General features: G+C 52.0%; 1 protein-coding gene across 1 annotated transcript in view; it reads right to left on the minus strand.

Moving 5' to 3' along the window:
• The window catches only part of vvl (ventral veins lacking), a 50,548-nt gene extending 35,770 nt beyond the window's left edge, over positions 1 to 14,778 (minus strand). The window contains exon 1 of the mRNA XM_033469522.2: positions 10,781 to 14,778. Within this exon, the coding sequence (XP_033325413.1) occupies positions 12,286 to 13,659 (1,374 nt within the window). The 5' untranslated portion in view covers positions 13,660 to 14,778 and the 3' untranslated portion in view covers positions 10,781 to 12,285. The remainder of the gene's footprint in view (positions 1 to 10,780) is intronic.
• Between the last annotated feature and the right edge of the window lie 1,830 nt (positions 14,779 to 16,608).

Below are 16,608 nucleotides of genomic sequence, written 5' to 3' on the forward strand. Positions count from 1 at the left end.
ATTGAAGGAAACTGAGAATCCGGATGTATTAATTTCTCTTGCGAATGTAACGTATGCGAATGCGAACGTTGCACTCGGCTCCAACGTTCTGCAATCGATATTCATAAGTTTCATTTCGCATAAATATTATCTCGTCGTCTAATGATTAGACTGCGGGTCTTATGCATCTGTGAACGCTAGACAAATTTAAGGACAAATTTGTTACGCTATTGTCGACCAATTAAAATCGCAAATCATGATATCATTATTCCTTATAATTGACTGAGAACATTCTCATTTAGCATGCAGATCCACAGTCTAGAAACGACACGTTCAAGGATCTCTAACATTAAGTGCAATTCACTCTTAACTAAAAGTACTTCAACCAAAGTGTCATTCACGTTGTTCCGCGACGAGACTGGCATAACGCATTACAAATTTCCACTCTCACAGATCATCCTCCGCGAGAACAAACATATCCTCGTTCGAAGTTCCGCAGGCTTTCGCACACTGCCGATTGTCTAAGAATCGAAGAATTTAGTGGACGTGAAACGGTATGTATCAGGTAGTCGCGGGTAAACTGCGGGTCGCACCAGACCCGGGCACCGCAGGCGAGGGCCGCGATAGGCCGGAAACGGTGCTCCCGTGGCGTTCTCTGCGGAAACAGGCGATAAAGGCCACGGAGGTTAGACATTCCGGCGGACCATCGTAGACCGGACATCTCCAGGCCGTATAAAGGCGTTGATCGCGGCGGCGGACACGCGTTTCCGGTTCCTGCGAGCGGCGACGAACGCGCGCACGGCCCCGGCACCGGTCGAGCCTGACTCGTGCTGCTTCGAAGCGCATCCACGCGAGTCCGATTATTACGTGGAAGCGCGAATTGCCTTTAATTATGCATGGCAAGGAGCACGCGATTAACTGGCAAGATACCGACGCTATGTTAGGGAGAGAGAGAGAGAGAGAGAGAGAGAGAGGGACGCGGGGCGTCGTTGCTTGCGGTACGTGAGGGGGCACTCTCTTTGTTCGAATCGCGTTTCGAGGGAAATCAACTTTGCCGGCCTGGAACGGACAACCGTTAAATCAATTGTTCGAATGGCCTTTAATCCGCGTTCACCTGTCCGCTGCGATATCCTCGAGGTCCGAGCGTGAACGCACGCCATGGTCTCAATCTGATCCGCGATCGATAACACGGGATAACGTCGTTTCATGGATTAATCAGCCGGCGACCCGGGAATTTCACGGAATCAAAATGTGCAGGTGGACCGGTGCACATTGTAGCAACACCCTTTGGTCACGAAACATCTTCTTCTATCGACCTTCTTCGATCATTCGCGTGCGATTGGTAGCTGGTCGCGTGACAACTTTCACTCAATTTGACCTAAAAGATAAGTTTCTTTTTACAGAGTTATTTTCTTTACCTTCTTAGTACAGTTTTTTCATTGAATCAACGGATTTTATGGTTTTTCACATATATTTTACTACGTCTGAAAAGTATAAGCTAATTTATTCGTGCAAAAATAGCGATTATTATAGAAATCTTTTCGCCTTGAAGAAGCTATCCGGCAATCGTACACCCGCTAACGTTAAATATTTCTGGATGATCGGATTGCAGTCGCTCATCGATTCCTACGTTCAACTGTCGCTTCGAAGAACAAATGTTCCTACGAGGTAAGAGAAAATCTAACGAAAATAACGGTGAAACGATGTCCGGCAAATTCAAAGAGCCAATTATCGAATAAGAAATTCCGTACTGATTACGACTTGGAGAGATCACCTATATCAGTGTCCCCGCGTGCTTAACGAGGATTGATAAACAGGGGCTCAAACGGATCCAAGAACCGCTAGCTCGTGCACCTGACCAAACCTCCAGCCTTCTCTGGGTCAAAGATCGGAGCCAGTAAAGAGGACAAGCTATCGGAAGTCTGCTGTCGCTTTTCGAGCCGCTCGTTGCCGCTGCCGGTTACCGAACCGCCACCAGGTCGTTTCTACTATGTACACTTTCGTTCCCAAGCACCGGATCATTATAGCTCTCGGGTCTAGACTGCCGGTAAATCTGTTAAACGACGGACTGGTTTGCGTACCCGCAGAACAGCCAGCGCCTCCTGGTTTCCCGGCGATCGCTCGTTCGATTATTAATATCGCCGTTGGACCGCGATCACGCCGCGATCCAGACTCCTAGGAAGATCGTAACGCGACACCTTTCAGCAACGCCTCCTCGGATCGATGGAGCACGGAAGAATTTATTCGATCGTCCTGCAGGAGCCTTTATCTAGAATCTGCGGACGCGGTCGCCGACGTTAACTCGATGTTGGATCGTCTGGGCCGATGATCGAGCAAGCTGTGTTCAACGATTTATCAATTGGTTGCGCGATTCGGAACCGGTCGAGATCGGTGACTCGGGGGGGAAACAGCGCCGCCAAACGTTGGGACTGGAGACGATCGGTACAGATAGCCGGTCCCGATCGGAGAGCGTTATATTTTACGTAAACTTGTTTGTTTATTCGATCGCTATGACGCAGATTTTTCTCCGCTTAGAATGCAAAGGAGGCTTCGAGATCTTTTAAACAGTTTACCAGAACGTTAACATGTTTATGAAATGCGAGAGAACACGCGAGTAGCTTGGAATAATACGTAAGTCACATTTTCCTTATTGTGAGAAACAAGGAGCGTTGTTGTTTACTAACGTGTGTATTGTTTACCGATCAAATTTGTTGTTACAATAATTTAGAGTCACTATTAAGAAATTTAGAGTCACTATTATCAATTTATAGCATTTTTCTTTTTCACATTTTGACACGTACATGTCAATTACGTTTCACGGCGCGAATCAAAATTGTCGAAAATGTGACTTACGTCACTCGTGTATACTATTAAAAATAACACACAGAGATCCGTTTTCCTGGGTAACTGCACGAAGATCCGCAGCTTAACGATTTGCATATCGGTCCGCCAGTCCATGGATAATCTTCCAGCTCCCGGCCACTGAATTAGGGCCACAGAAATTTCGCCGATTTAATTGCAACACTGTCTCAAAGATGGCAACGCGTCCTTGGACGTCCAAATTATTACTCAACGCCGAAACGACCACGTACACGGTCCTATTGATTTATTGCTATGTGATATGGTGGCTCGTTATTTATCGCTGCTGATTTACAACCGTGATGGTGGAGCAATTCGCCCGACCCGGGTGACATTAAATATGTTTGCATAACGCGATTTAAAAAGGAAAAAGCCAAATAATGAAGACGTAAACGATCGCCGAAACGACTGTGTTGAACACTGCCGAACTATCGCGTTAAAGCCGTCCCGCAAGATCAAAAGGATTCTGTTAATAAAACCGAAACCGACAATTTACAATTCGTCCCAGACGTGACTTTGGAATCTGTATGTTGCGAATCTCTGAATCGAAAATTGCATCACCCTCGTGCAACCGAGATGATGTGTCGATTCTGCGCAAGACATTTGAACCGAAGGATCCAAGAGCCCTGCCGGAAGACGTTCAACGTAGCTGAGAATCTAAACAGAAGCCGAACCGTCGTTTTAGCGACGCTGCTGTCGATCTCCCCCAGATCGACGGATATTTTTCGGGTTCCGTGCGAGGCAACGTTATCGATACAGAAGCGTCGATCGATCGGCAGATAGGCGACGTCTTCGCCAGCTGTGCAAAGTAGATCATCGTCCCTAGTCGAAAGACGTTGCGTAACGCTAGGATTCCGGCCCGGAGCGACCGGCACGATTCGAACCGAGCGATGATCGCGAGCAAAAATTGGACCAGCCGGGATCTACCTCCAATTATTTCGTGGTCGAATGGAACCGTGGCCGCGAGATTGGAAACGGCCAGCCGTCCCGCAATTATGCAATCTCGTTTCGACGGGCCGCGAAAATCGAAATCTTCCCGCGGAAACCGTGCGAATTAATTGTACGCGCCGATCCACCGCGCGAAGAACGCGGAGGGTTCTTTCGACCTCGTTCCAGCGGAGGATCGTTAAACGATATAATCGCTCGCCGTGTTGCCGAGTATCGATTAACGCGCCGCTGAATCTCGCCGACGCGACACGACGATGTCCTGGCGCGCGAAAGAATTAAACGAGCGACAATTAATCCGAAGCCGTGCGCGCATCGACGTCGCCCGCGTCCGCGAACCGCGGGAACAGCTATGAATCATAATGAATCGCGCCGTTTATGAACCGTTCGCGCGTCACTATCTTCGCGGATCCTTCGGCGCATCAGCGGATTGGAGAAACTTGCCAGCGATACAAGGAAAACGTGCTTTACGCTGGGCTATTACGAATCCTCGTTAAAATCCGCTCGGAAATCCGCTCTGACGCGCTCGTTCGCTTTTTTTAGATCGAAAACTGCCAAGGGGTATGTTTTTTCTATCGCCAGAGACGCTGTCAATTGAACAGTGCGATTGAAGAGATCGACGGAAACATTGCAAAATGGAAGTTCTTCAGAAGCTTCATTTCTAGACACCAGCTCGACGTCTTATGAAACATTCTCCTTTTTTTTACCAAAATTACATAGGACACATTATTGATTCTTTAATGACCTAATACGTCTATTTATAGTCCCAAACCGATACTGCGATCAACTAGATTTTTTTCGTAATTCCTATACTTCCTCCAAGCATTCCGACCATAGTGTTGTTCGCCGGTTCGCATAATCTAATTAAAAATGTTATGCATTCTCTTCCCCGAGTTTTATATTTAAGTTCTTAGTTTTGACGCTAGATTTACAGAGCACTAAAAGCATAGCATGTTTTATATTAATTTATAAATGCAACAATAAGACACTAAATAATTCTGATGTTCAACGAGTGTTATAATATTTGCCGCAAGTAACAATTATATTGTATAAATAACTCGTAAATGTATCTTCACAATCTGAATAATCGTAAATCAAAATGTTTCCCCGCATTACTCGTCATTTTGACGGGTTCCGTAAAACTAGCGTTAAGTCACTGTACTTTATCCGCGCTTGTGCGACTCCTGCATTATTAAGCACACACTGAAACAAATGGGCCTCGCGTCGACCACTTAAAAGTTATTATAAAACTCATTATTATTATAATATGCGGCACACGTGTAGTTTAACATCTTGCATTGCAATCTAGCCGCGAGATTTCGGAACGTGCCACTTGATCCGATGTTCTACATTCGCGATGATGGAAAACAAAGTGGTTGGTAAATTTTGTGGTTCTGAAACAGGTCGTCGTAAGGCAAAGGGCCAAAACCAACAGCGAGCAGCAGCCAGAGGAATCGAAATCGGGGAGAAACGAAACCAGAAGTTTCCGTGAACAGTGCGCGATCGTCAAGAGCCGTCCTAGAAATCGATCATGGTTGGCCGGGGATTACGCCAGTTCCGTGGTAGTAACGAAATCATCGCTCGAAGGGGATTGGCTACGCAACGTTTCGCCGATCCGGACTTTTTCTCGACTAATTATTTCACTTGTCGCATCAACTACCGCGATGATTAACGGTCGCGCTCGCGTTCCTCCGCGGCCGTTCCAATAACGCGGCCAATAATTACGTGTGGAGAACGATGCTCGCGGACCGAGAAAGGCCGACCGATATCGTGGATGCCGAGCGTGCCGGGCACAGATTTTCGTAGTTTGTTATTAAACCGGCTACGCGACGCCGCTAATTAACGTTTAACGCGGGCGTGGCTCGCGCGTCTAACCATCGTGTCGCGACGTGTTCAATTTAGAAGGATTTTCTGTAATATCGCGAGGTTTCGAAAATTGTTCCAATGCCATTTTGAAAACGTTGGACATTCTTTAACCCCTTGATGTCGACGACTTTGCGAGACACAGTCACGCCGGAGTGACAGTTTGAAAATGAATTAGTAGTCGATAATAACCTGTCGCCATCCCGAAAGGAATCTAGTGTCCGCCAGGTGTAGATTGGTTGTGGATGTGCAACGAAAGTGAAGAAACGAAAAAAAAAGAAAAGAAAAGAAAAGAAAACGCCAGTTCTGTTGTTGTATTACTTTCATGTCGTTTATTAATTAAAATTCAGTAGTAATTTAGTTTTCTGCCATTCTAACAAAACGTCACCACCATTCGCCAGATCTTTATTTTACGTTAATAATAATTAAGGTTTAATTATAATAATATACAGGGAGAAGGAGGAGCTGTGTACAATTGATTCGTTCGCGTGTATCCGGGTATCGTTTTTCGCGTGTCGCGTTTTCGTATCGTTTTCTCGAAATCTTGCTACGCGCGTGTGCTTCGCGTACATCTAATTGTAAGTATCTTTACACGCCTTCTGTCTCTCGCAGTCTCTCTCTCACGGCCATTCACGCCCTCTCTTTCTCTCGTCCTCTCTCGCACCGCACACATTTCACAAGCACACACAGCACAGGCATCGTCGCCGACGCAGAAAAGTTCGCGCGCGTCACCGAAACATCGGAAAATCGAAGAGGTCGATCGTCGATCTCGCGGGAACAGCCGAACTCGTGATCGGCGGCGATCTTCGGTCCGTCCTCGCGATCCGACCGAGCTCTTCGATCCCGATTGCTCGTTTAATTCGTTCGCCCAACGGTCGGCGTTGTCACTCGCTTGTAAAACGCCTCGACCGTCGTTCACTATCGTTTCCCCGCATTACTCGTTCGCCTATGTACAACACATCGAGCGCGCATCCTGTCGCAGTTCCGCGCAGTCCGGCGCGGACTCCGCGCGGCTCGTCGCGCCGACGAGAACGTCGCGACCTGTCCGCCTTAGCGCGGCTGACCGCTCGCAAGTATTTGCCATAAACAGACTTCTCCCAGATGGATATACAGCTTTAATAAAACGAAACAAACAGGCAAATAGTTGAGAGCAGTCGATCCCCAACGAAAACTGGGAGATCCGGGCAGCGGCGAGACGGACACGACAAACGGACCAAAAATTAACGAAACAACGTGGTCGCGATCGATTTCGTCGGCTCGGCGGATCACCCTCGATTGCGCCTCTCGCCACGAACCCCTGGCTCTCTTTCTCTCTCCGGAAAATCACAATAAGAAAGGCAAAACGGAAACGTCGCGAGACTAGTTACAATCGCGAGCAATCAAATTATCATAGAGAAGATTCGCGTTTATCGTCCCTTGTCTGCTTCCACGAGATTCAACACAATATCACGAAACAATGTCATGCCCTGAAAGAATTTGCAAGTTTATCTATTTATTTCTTCAATGTTTCTGAATCCGATCAATTTCACGCCAAAAAACTCGAGTAGTCAAGGTTCGGCAAAAATTCATGAGAATTTCGAGATCGATTCGCCGACTGCTTTTCGATGGTGCTTCGCGGATTAATCGAGCGTCGGAAAATTTTACGAAAGTCGATCCGACGATGGCCGAGGCCGGACTCGCGCGAAGCGCCGCCACTCTCCGGCCAATTGAGCAAATAATCACGGAAACCGTGTCGCCGATAACGCGCGTAATCCCGACACCGAGCCTCGACTCCGCGAGCTGTCGCCTAACGAAGCCGTATCGATCGCACTCCGGAGAAATCCGGGGTACGAATGCCCCCCTGAGCCCCCCTATCGTCGTTTCAACCCCCCGTGAAATCCGTACGACCTCCCGATTTTCGGGAATCGGCGGTCTAACGAGGCGGAGGATTCCAGTCAGCGGCGGGGAACCTATCATTAGCGGCAAGAATGTGGATGGATCACGGAAACGAGCGGCGATTTGTGTGCCCTAAGCGCGTTATAACGAGTCGGACCCCGCACGGATCTATCCACCGTCGGGCCCTCGGCCCGATTTTACGGTCGCCACCCTTTATTAAACTCGTAGAAACTCGCCGATAGAGCCGTTCGAACGATAATGTGTCACCTGTTCCCGGCTTTTATTCGAACACGACGAGGATTTCATGGATTTTAGGGACCCGCGCGATCGTTTCCGCGCGCGACAGCGATTTTACGAGCTTTTAAACAAGCGGCGGAATCCTCATCGGTGTTTGAAAAAATGCTAATCGCGCGGCGACAGCCGTGAAACGGATGACAAAGTAACGTTGAGATCACGGAAGGCAAGCTTCTGCTCGGGATCCTAGAACGGCATAGATCCCGAAGCGACGGGTCGGACATGGTGCTGTCACAGTCGCGAACGTTTATGGGACGAGCAAAGTTGCGGCATCGAATGCGATCAATTTACAAGAGATATCGAGTCGATCGAGTCGCCGCGGAATTTATCGAAAAGACGATGGCGTTTCGAGCGCTGTGAAATCGATTGCGAGGTCTTAGGTTCTACAACGACCGATCCTGCTCGGCGTCTGTTTCTGCCAATCGCAAATTGCGAGGTGGTTGCGAACGAACATCGGAAAAATTTCTAACGAGGAATCAGGGTTCGAGAAAACAATGACTGCGATCGCGGCGAGTCCCGCTAAAGCCGCTCGCTTATGCAGATCGCGTCAAGGATCGTCTCGCGGGCGTACGCGTTTCGCATAATTCGCGCGTGTCTCGAGGAATTCATTGGACGCGGCGCTGGTTCTTGTCTTTCTTTCTCCGCGCCGGAGAGCCGGAATCGGAGCCGATCGAAAACAGCAGCGGCGAACAAGCCCCGCGTCCCTTTTCTCAATACTCGGAACACCCTGCGGAGAGCCTACCGGAAAATAAAAAGCAAAAGGGCCGCGCGTTTTCGTTTTGCGTAGGCCCGCGCGGTACATGCGACGGCCTGTACCCGGGCCACGGACGATCACAAGCACCGAGTAAGGCCCACGGCCGAGGATCGGCCGCGAGAAAAAGCGAAGGGACTGGGGAACGGACCGCGTGACCACCTACGCGACGAAAGGCGTTAAAAAAGGAGCCCCGAGGACGCGTACGCTCGGCGACGACATGCCTATTCGTTGCGAAACGCGGCGTAGGAGATCGGTGTTAACCTGCTGGAGTCGCACTGCTACGGCTTTTCGCGAAAAACGCCGATCGATATCTCGGAATTCGCTTGCAGCTGCTTTATTCGTCTTGCTGCGGCCGCCTTTGCGATTCGTTTAAACGATTTTCGAGCAGATACTAACAGCTGTGAGTAACGATGATCTGTACCATGAAATTTAAGTTTCTCTTAATCTTCCGCGAACCATGCGGTGTGAAATTAATCTCCGCGGTTTTAAAACTGCAGGATTGTGTTGCAAAGTACACGCGAGCGGCCTGGGTTTCTGGCTAGCCGAAGATAAGACGTTGCGCCTTATCGTGTCGCGACGTCAGTCAGAAGTGGACGAACTTTAATGTTTTTCTTATTAATATAATAAATTGAAATATCAAATTTGATCGAAGTCTGTTCTTTTTGAGAAACGATGAAAAACCATTTTAACGTGTACCCTTAGTGAAATTACATATTTGCAGACGCACAATGTTCGAGGTATGATTAACCCTACACGATTCAGGGTGTCACTTTTTTTCACCTGGTTCGAAGGAAGGTTAAAACAATTTTATTTGTCCGTATCACTGCAACTGTCCTTGCGGTTTGTTTGAACGAATTTTAGATAGAGATGAGAAATTAATTCGTAGATCATTGTGTCTATCGTATAATTTGCAATAACTTGTTTCGGAGTAGAAATGGGAAGGTCTGATTCTCTGATACAGAGATTGAAAGAAGAAAATTTTCACGTTGTTCCAAGCTGAAGATGAGTAGATGTATACCGAGGAGTCTGCAACTTGCAGTAACTTTAGTTGTTCGAGCAATTTTGGAAACGGGAATGCGCGACTCTGCGGTGCAGAGACCGGCGAAGAAAATTTGCCTTTCCTGATTGACTGAGATTCTCTTGAGTTGTGCTCGCTTCGTGCTTGCATAAAACAAAGATCACGTTACAATTAAAAGAAAAAGTTTGTTAACAAACATACCAAGACACTTGGCAATGATAAGCGGGATTGAACAACTGGGTTCCTTGAGAACGAGGACATCGATTTCGGATGTTCAAAAGCGATCATTAATTTCGCGAATGAGGAGTCGAGAGACCGGCAGCTGGTAAGAACGTCGCGGCGAGCTTTGTTTGCGAGGGAGAATCTGTCAGACGGTGCAAAAACGATCGGGAATGAATTTTCGCCGGATCCAGGACGGATCGACGGACCGGCGCGACGCGTCGCAGCGACGTGGTCGTTCTAATCCTAATGTGTACAGCCAATCGCGAGAACGGGGGAGGGAAAAAGCGACGGGTCCGCCATCGCGACGCCGAGACCCGTCGTGTCGAGGGACGACAACCGGAATCGATTGCTCGCCGGCGGAAAAATCGCGCTACCAATCGCAGAGCGTGACAACGGAATTTCACGAACGGTCCCGGCCGCGAGGAATTTTGATGATAATCGCGAGAAAAGAAGAGACGACGAAGGGCGAGAAGCGGAGGAAAAGAGAGAGAGAGAGAGAGAGAGAGAGTGTGTGAGAGAGAGAGGCGATTCGGTGGCCGGCGGCGACGGATCAACGCGAGACTCTCGCTCTGCGATTAGCCTCCGGGCAACAGAAGACAATAATAACATTAGTAATAGTAATATTAATAATAATCGGTAATAATAAAGAATAATAATAAATGACAATAAAGAGACGGCGAATAATATAGTAGCAATAATAATAAAACCATCGTAATAGCGACAAAATAATGATGACCTGCCTCGTCGTTTACAATACTCTCTTTCGCGGAACGGTGCCTTTCGAAACATATCGCAAATGATACATATCATGTATGTATGCATGTATATAGCCACGACCTCTCTCGACTTCGCTATAAATTTATCTCTCTCTCATGTACACGGAATCCTCGCCACGTTTATACACATATATTTCACTTGTTTTCTTTTTTATATATATATATATTTGTTCATATATATATCTATATACTTACTCTTTATACAGAAGGGGTTTTTCTTTGCGAGGGGGTTCCGCTGTCGCTAGGATTCGGCACACGTTTCCGGACACGCGCGTCTCTCTTTTTTTTCCCCGTTCGTCACGCGTGTCCATTTTTGTTCTTTTATGTCTTTTCGTTTACTTTTGCCGCGGCGCCTCGAGAGCATAGCGAGCGCTCGGCGTCGTTCCCATCCGATTTTCTCTCGATTCCTCGCAGCTCCCTCGATCCTCCGACGGGCCTCGAGAACAGAACCACTCTCGCGTTTTCCTGAGCCCGTCGGTGGCGGCTGCGACGACGACGACGACGACGACGACGACTTCGACGACGACGACGACGAAGACGACGAAGACGACCACGAAGACGACGATGTGAACGAACAAACGTCGACGCTTGCGCGCTCTCACACTTAACTTACTAGCTTTATCTAGTACATTATTTACAGTCCATATTTACTTATGTTACATCATCCGGCGGGTTTGCCGAGAACAAATCCCGCTCGAACGTATCACCGCTCTTCGCCTCCGGCTGCGTGTTCCTTTCGTTTTTCTGTTTCGGTATTATATACACGGCCGTGTACGTCCGTCCGTCCATCCGTCGCTTATCCCCGAAGGACGGCTTCCCGTCGTTCGTCGATGCACAGAAAACGTCCCTCGAGCGCGCACTTATTCTCGTTTTCGTTCCCCGTCGATTTTTCTCACCGTCGCAAAACGACAAAACAACGACAACGGCGACGGCGTGGGCGAAACCACGGAGGGTCCTTCGAGACGAACGAACGAACGAACGGGTATGAAAACGGACGGATCGAGTCGACCGCGGACGAGTTACGCACTTTCCGACACAGGGGGTTAGGTATCGATCACGGGGAAAACGTCGACGAGCAAACAATGCTCGATCCTCGATGGTGGACAACAGGAACTGTGCGCCGCTCTGGTCCCCGTCGCGTGATTCTCGAGACGATGAAGAACACGATACAACTCCCTGGCGTAGCTGGACGACGATACCGAGACGGTGTCTGTCTGGTGCAGGCACGATTCACCGTCGAATCGTGCCCGGTTACAAGCCTCCCCGATGATCCGGGCTCGGCCTCGTGAAACCCCGTTAAATCTCGACGACGAGAGACGTTGGCGAACCAACTCCCTCAACGCGGACGCACACGCACGCACGCACCCACGCGCGCACTCTTCTCGCGCGACGACAAATCACGAGCGATTGAAGGATCGTGGCTCGTTTCGGTGTGCAAGCTGTGTGCCGTCCAGGATAAACAAAGGCTCCCTTCGTTCAAAGGGCGCGTCGATTCAGAAGCACGAATATCGCGAACGAGTCGCGTCTAGACCGCTCTGCGACCACGGCTACGAGTTGGTGGAGTAGCTGCCGGTCCGCGCCTGCAGGTAGTGGTGATAGAACGGAGGGAGCGTGTCCGGCGGCGAGGACGCCACCGGATGATTGTTCGCCGAGTTCTGCGAGGTTATCGAAAGGCCCAACGGGGGAGGCCCGGGCGAACGCTAGTGGGCCGCCAACGAGTGGGCCGTGAGACCCTGAGGACTGAGCATAGGCGGACTGTGGCTGTGGCCCATGGGGCTGCCGTGGAGGTGATCCTGCGGATGGTAACCCTGATGCAGACCCGCCTGTCCTTGGTGGCCGGGCGGCATGCCCTCCATGATACCGTCGCCGAGCGTGTTCGGCGGCGTCATCCTCTTCTCCTTCTGCCGTCGGTTGCAGAACCACACCCTGACCACCTCCTTCTCGAGCTGCAGGCTGTCCGCGAGGGTGGTGATCTCCTGGGCGGACGGTTTCGGCTGTTTGTGAAAGTGTTGCTCGAGGGCGCCCTTCACCGACACCTCGATCGAGGTGCGCTTCTTCCGTTTCCTGCCCTGGGCGGCGATCTTGTCGATGCTCGTCGGCGAGCCGGTCGTCGAGTCCGCCTCCTCGAGCCACTTCTGCAGCAGCGGCTTCAGCTTGCACATGTTCTTGAAGCTCAGCTGCAGAGCCTCGAACCTGCATATCGTCGTCTGCGAGAAGACGTTCCCGTAAAGGGTACCTAGCGCGAGCCCGACGTCCGCCTGGGTAAATCCGAGCTTGATTCTCCGCTGTTTGAACTGTTTCGCGAACGCCTCGAGATCGTCGGAGGTCGGCTGTTCGTCCTCGCCGGCGCTATGGTCCCGGTCGTGCGCGTGGCCCGGGTGGAGCGCGTGGCCGACCGGCGAGCCCGGGTCCCTCAGGTTCGGATGCAGGCCGGTCTGGTGGTTGTGCAGCTGGGGATGGTGTTGGTGCGGGTGCGTGTGCAGCATGCCGTTCATCGCGGCGTGGTATTGTTGCAGGGCGGTGGGCGAGGCCGCGCCACCCGACGGATTGTAATGCGCCGACGGGACGACCGGCGCGTGCCAAGGATGCGGCGAGGCCATGCCAGGGGACTGATGGGGCCCGCCGCGGTGCGGGTGCATCGACTGGTCGTTGGCCGCAGCGGCCGCGGCCGCGGCCGTCGCCGCCGCCGCCGCCAAGGGCTTCACGTCCAGCCCGGCATTCGTCTGGTGCGGATGATGATGAGGGTGATGGCTGGTGTGATGCATCCCCATCGAGGACGCCCAGTGGTCGCTGCTCGGCTGCAGGCTGACCCAGGGGTTCGCCGCCGAGAGCGACGCCGTCGGGTGCGAGAGCCCATTCGGCGACGGGGACGACGTCACCTGGTGATGATGATGATGATGGTGATGATGTTGCGGCGCCGGCATGTACTTCATCTCCCCGGCGTCGGCGGCGCTGCGAGGCGAGCTCGAGGAGTAGCCACCCACGGCGATGTTCATCCCGATCCCGGTACCCGAACCACCATCAAGCTCGGACGACACTGCGCTACCAATCGGCATGTACGTGGTAGCGGCCATCTACTTCCCCTCGTCCGAGGTTTCGCGAAACCCGCTCTCTTGTTTCTCGATGTTTTGTCCAACGTCTGGCCACGCTCCCGACGATCACCCGAATCGGGCTGCCCCGACAGGGCACCCCTCGACTCTCTTCCTTCTCCTGCTCCTTCTCGCCGCCGACGTTGGCTCTCTGCGCTTCCTCGGATCGTCGTCGGTAATCACTGTTCTCATACAACGTCTAGAATCCTCGCACCAAACTTTATACGATCACCAACGTGAAGCTCCTGCGAGATCCTCAGAGTCCTTGTTGTTCTCTATCTCTACGAGTCACACGTAGCGCACAGTCCATCGTTCGCGGGGGCACTCGAAATCCTTGATCAGCGACATGGTTGCGCGTGCGAACAACTCGTAGTCCATAGTTTGCCGGACCGCCGAAGGAAATCCGTGACAGCGGAGTCGAGAACAAGGGACAGCCACGAAGGTGGCTTCGAGTCCTCCGGGGAGTGTCCCCGTCGGTGACGGTCTCACCGCGTCCTGACCCGACTGGTCTCTCGGACACCCCGACACCAGAGCTCGGGTAACCCGGGTCACGTACGAACAAGTAGATCACTCGCGACGGTCGATCGGTTCTTTATCGGGGATCACTCATCACCGGCGGTGGTATCACTGACGACCGTACGAAAACTCGTGGATCCTCGTCGGAAACGAAGCACGACGCGACACTCGCGGGCCGAGATTCGGCGCGGACGCGACCCGACGAGAACGCTGGACCGGTACACGAGCGGGTTTATCCTCCAGCGGGTACGCGAATCCACGGCTGCCGATTGCTGACGATTACTGGCGATTGCTGGCGAAGCGACGAGCACACCAGGACCAGGAGCAGCACAGCAGACGAGTAAAAGGTGCTCACGGTGGCGTCTTCTCCGGCGGTGCGCGCGTGTACGCTTTCCTCGCGTACGGTTCAGTCTCTCCCGTGCGCGAGTGTGTGGCCGCGAGAGCGAGAGAGAGTGTGTGCGCGCGAGAGGAGAGACGACGACGGCTCGCAAAAGATCTCGCTCGAGCTCTCTCATGCGTTATGCATGTCGTAGCTGAGAGCGACTGACTGCCTCGCCTCGCAGCTCGCTCGAGGTTCCCGAGGCTCCCGGACCGCCGCTCGGTGGAACCGACTCATGCGCGCCACCGTCCTGCACATCCCCACCAGAAACCGCGTTCAGCTTCGCGATTGGTAGTGCTCGCAAGGTGGCCGTCGACGAACGTCACCGTCGGGCGTGGTCTGGCCCGGCCGCGCCTCCGAGGCAACCTACGCACCCCAGGCGCCACTGCTCTCACCCCTGTCCTTTCCTCTCCTAGCCCCTACCTTCGGCCGACACGATCCCGACCCGACTCGACCCGAGACTCGACTCACCTCGACCCGATCCGACCCGACGCGACGCGACGCCGCGCGACCCGACTCGACTCGATTCGATTCAACTCGATTCGCGCGTCTCGGGTACGCTCCGCGGCGTCGTTACCTTCGTCGTCACCTCCGTCGTCATCCTCCCCGTCGTCGCGCAAACACCTCGGCCCTCGATGGATTCCCAATTTCCCTTGGATTCCACCTCGCTCCCGAGTTCCGCGAAACTCTGCCGGCCTCGCCGGAAGCCGATACTCGCGGGGCCGCGAGCGATCGCGCGCGCAACAGGTCCTAATTTAGCGCGAGAACATCCGCGAAAGACGAATACCTTCTGGCGACAGTAGGACCTGGTTTCGCTTGCTGTTCGCGTAGCTCGCGGTGCAACAGGTGCAGCGGACACTCCGCCGCGTCGCGACGCTTCTCTTTTACGGTCCTGTCATCCTCCCTCCCCCGGCACCGGCCACCGTCGCCGTTCGTTTCGAACGAGAGACAATCCGTAGGCCGAGAACCGATTCGGACGGGGTCGAGAGGTGGATGATCGCAGGAGGAAGCCGCGTTTCCCCGAGCAACAGGTTCTCGTCCGTGGTGATTAATTAGCGAGAAACGCGGACCGGTAGGGCCCCGAGGGGGCGGTATCAATAGAAACGACGCGTCCGGATAAAAAAGCCTGTTTCGCTGGGCGCGAACCAACGCAACGGCGCGGCGCGCGGAGCGGACGGGGGGAGGCAGCCAGACCGAGCCAGCCAGCGAGGTTTAGTACATTTAAATGAGAGCCACAGGTAGCAGCATTATGCAGTACGTGCCAGCCACCCCTCAGGAGGGGTGAGTTAGATCATCGTGTGCCGGGATCCCCCTGTGTCGTACCGTTTCAACTACCCAGCTGGCTTTGCGCCTTCGCACCTGTGGGCACCGTCGAGCTCCGCCGAGGCCATAGCGATACTCGCTCACCTTTGCTTCTGCTACTCCTACTCTGACGGCCCTGCCAGCTTCCTACGAGCTCGTCGCTTCGGTATACTAACATTTCACCGTGCTACACTGTGCAGAAGCTCTCGCACTAATTGCCAATCGATCTTCTTTACTATCTCTGATTCTAGCTTCCTTGTTTCACGCGATAGACATCGCCCGCGCCGAAATCGTTGCTCGCAATAGCTAAACATCAAATTCCGCGCACCCCTGACAAACATAACCCGGCAGTACACGTGTGGGGTTCCATTGGATCTCACCATTAGAGAGCCTCGACTACTTCTCGTATTTATATTGAGTTAAATATATAGTACTATTATATTGCACTAATTTTTGTAAAAAGGCATAAAATATATATAGATGTTCATATAATATTATCAACAAATGTGTCTTCTTGTTAGAAGTTGATGAGCACCCCACGCGGTTACTTTTATTTCAGAAGTTCAGGTGCGTAGAACTGCCGGGTTAAATAGGAGGTTCGCAATTTCAAGCTATTCATCCTGATCAACGAAGCAAGCATTTGCATTTCTGCGCAAGGAACCGCAGACTGTCCTTCAGAATTGCGACCATAGACGATGTCCGCGGTTGGCAACCACCTCGATCCACTGTTACCGCCA

Source organism: Megalopta genalis, chromosome 10, assembly GCF_051020955.1.
Source record: "Megalopta genalis isolate 19385.01 chromosome 10, iyMegGena1_principal, whole genome shotgun sequence".
Lineage (NCBI taxonomy): Eukaryota > Metazoa > Arthropoda > Insecta > Hymenoptera > Halictidae > Megalopta > Megalopta genalis.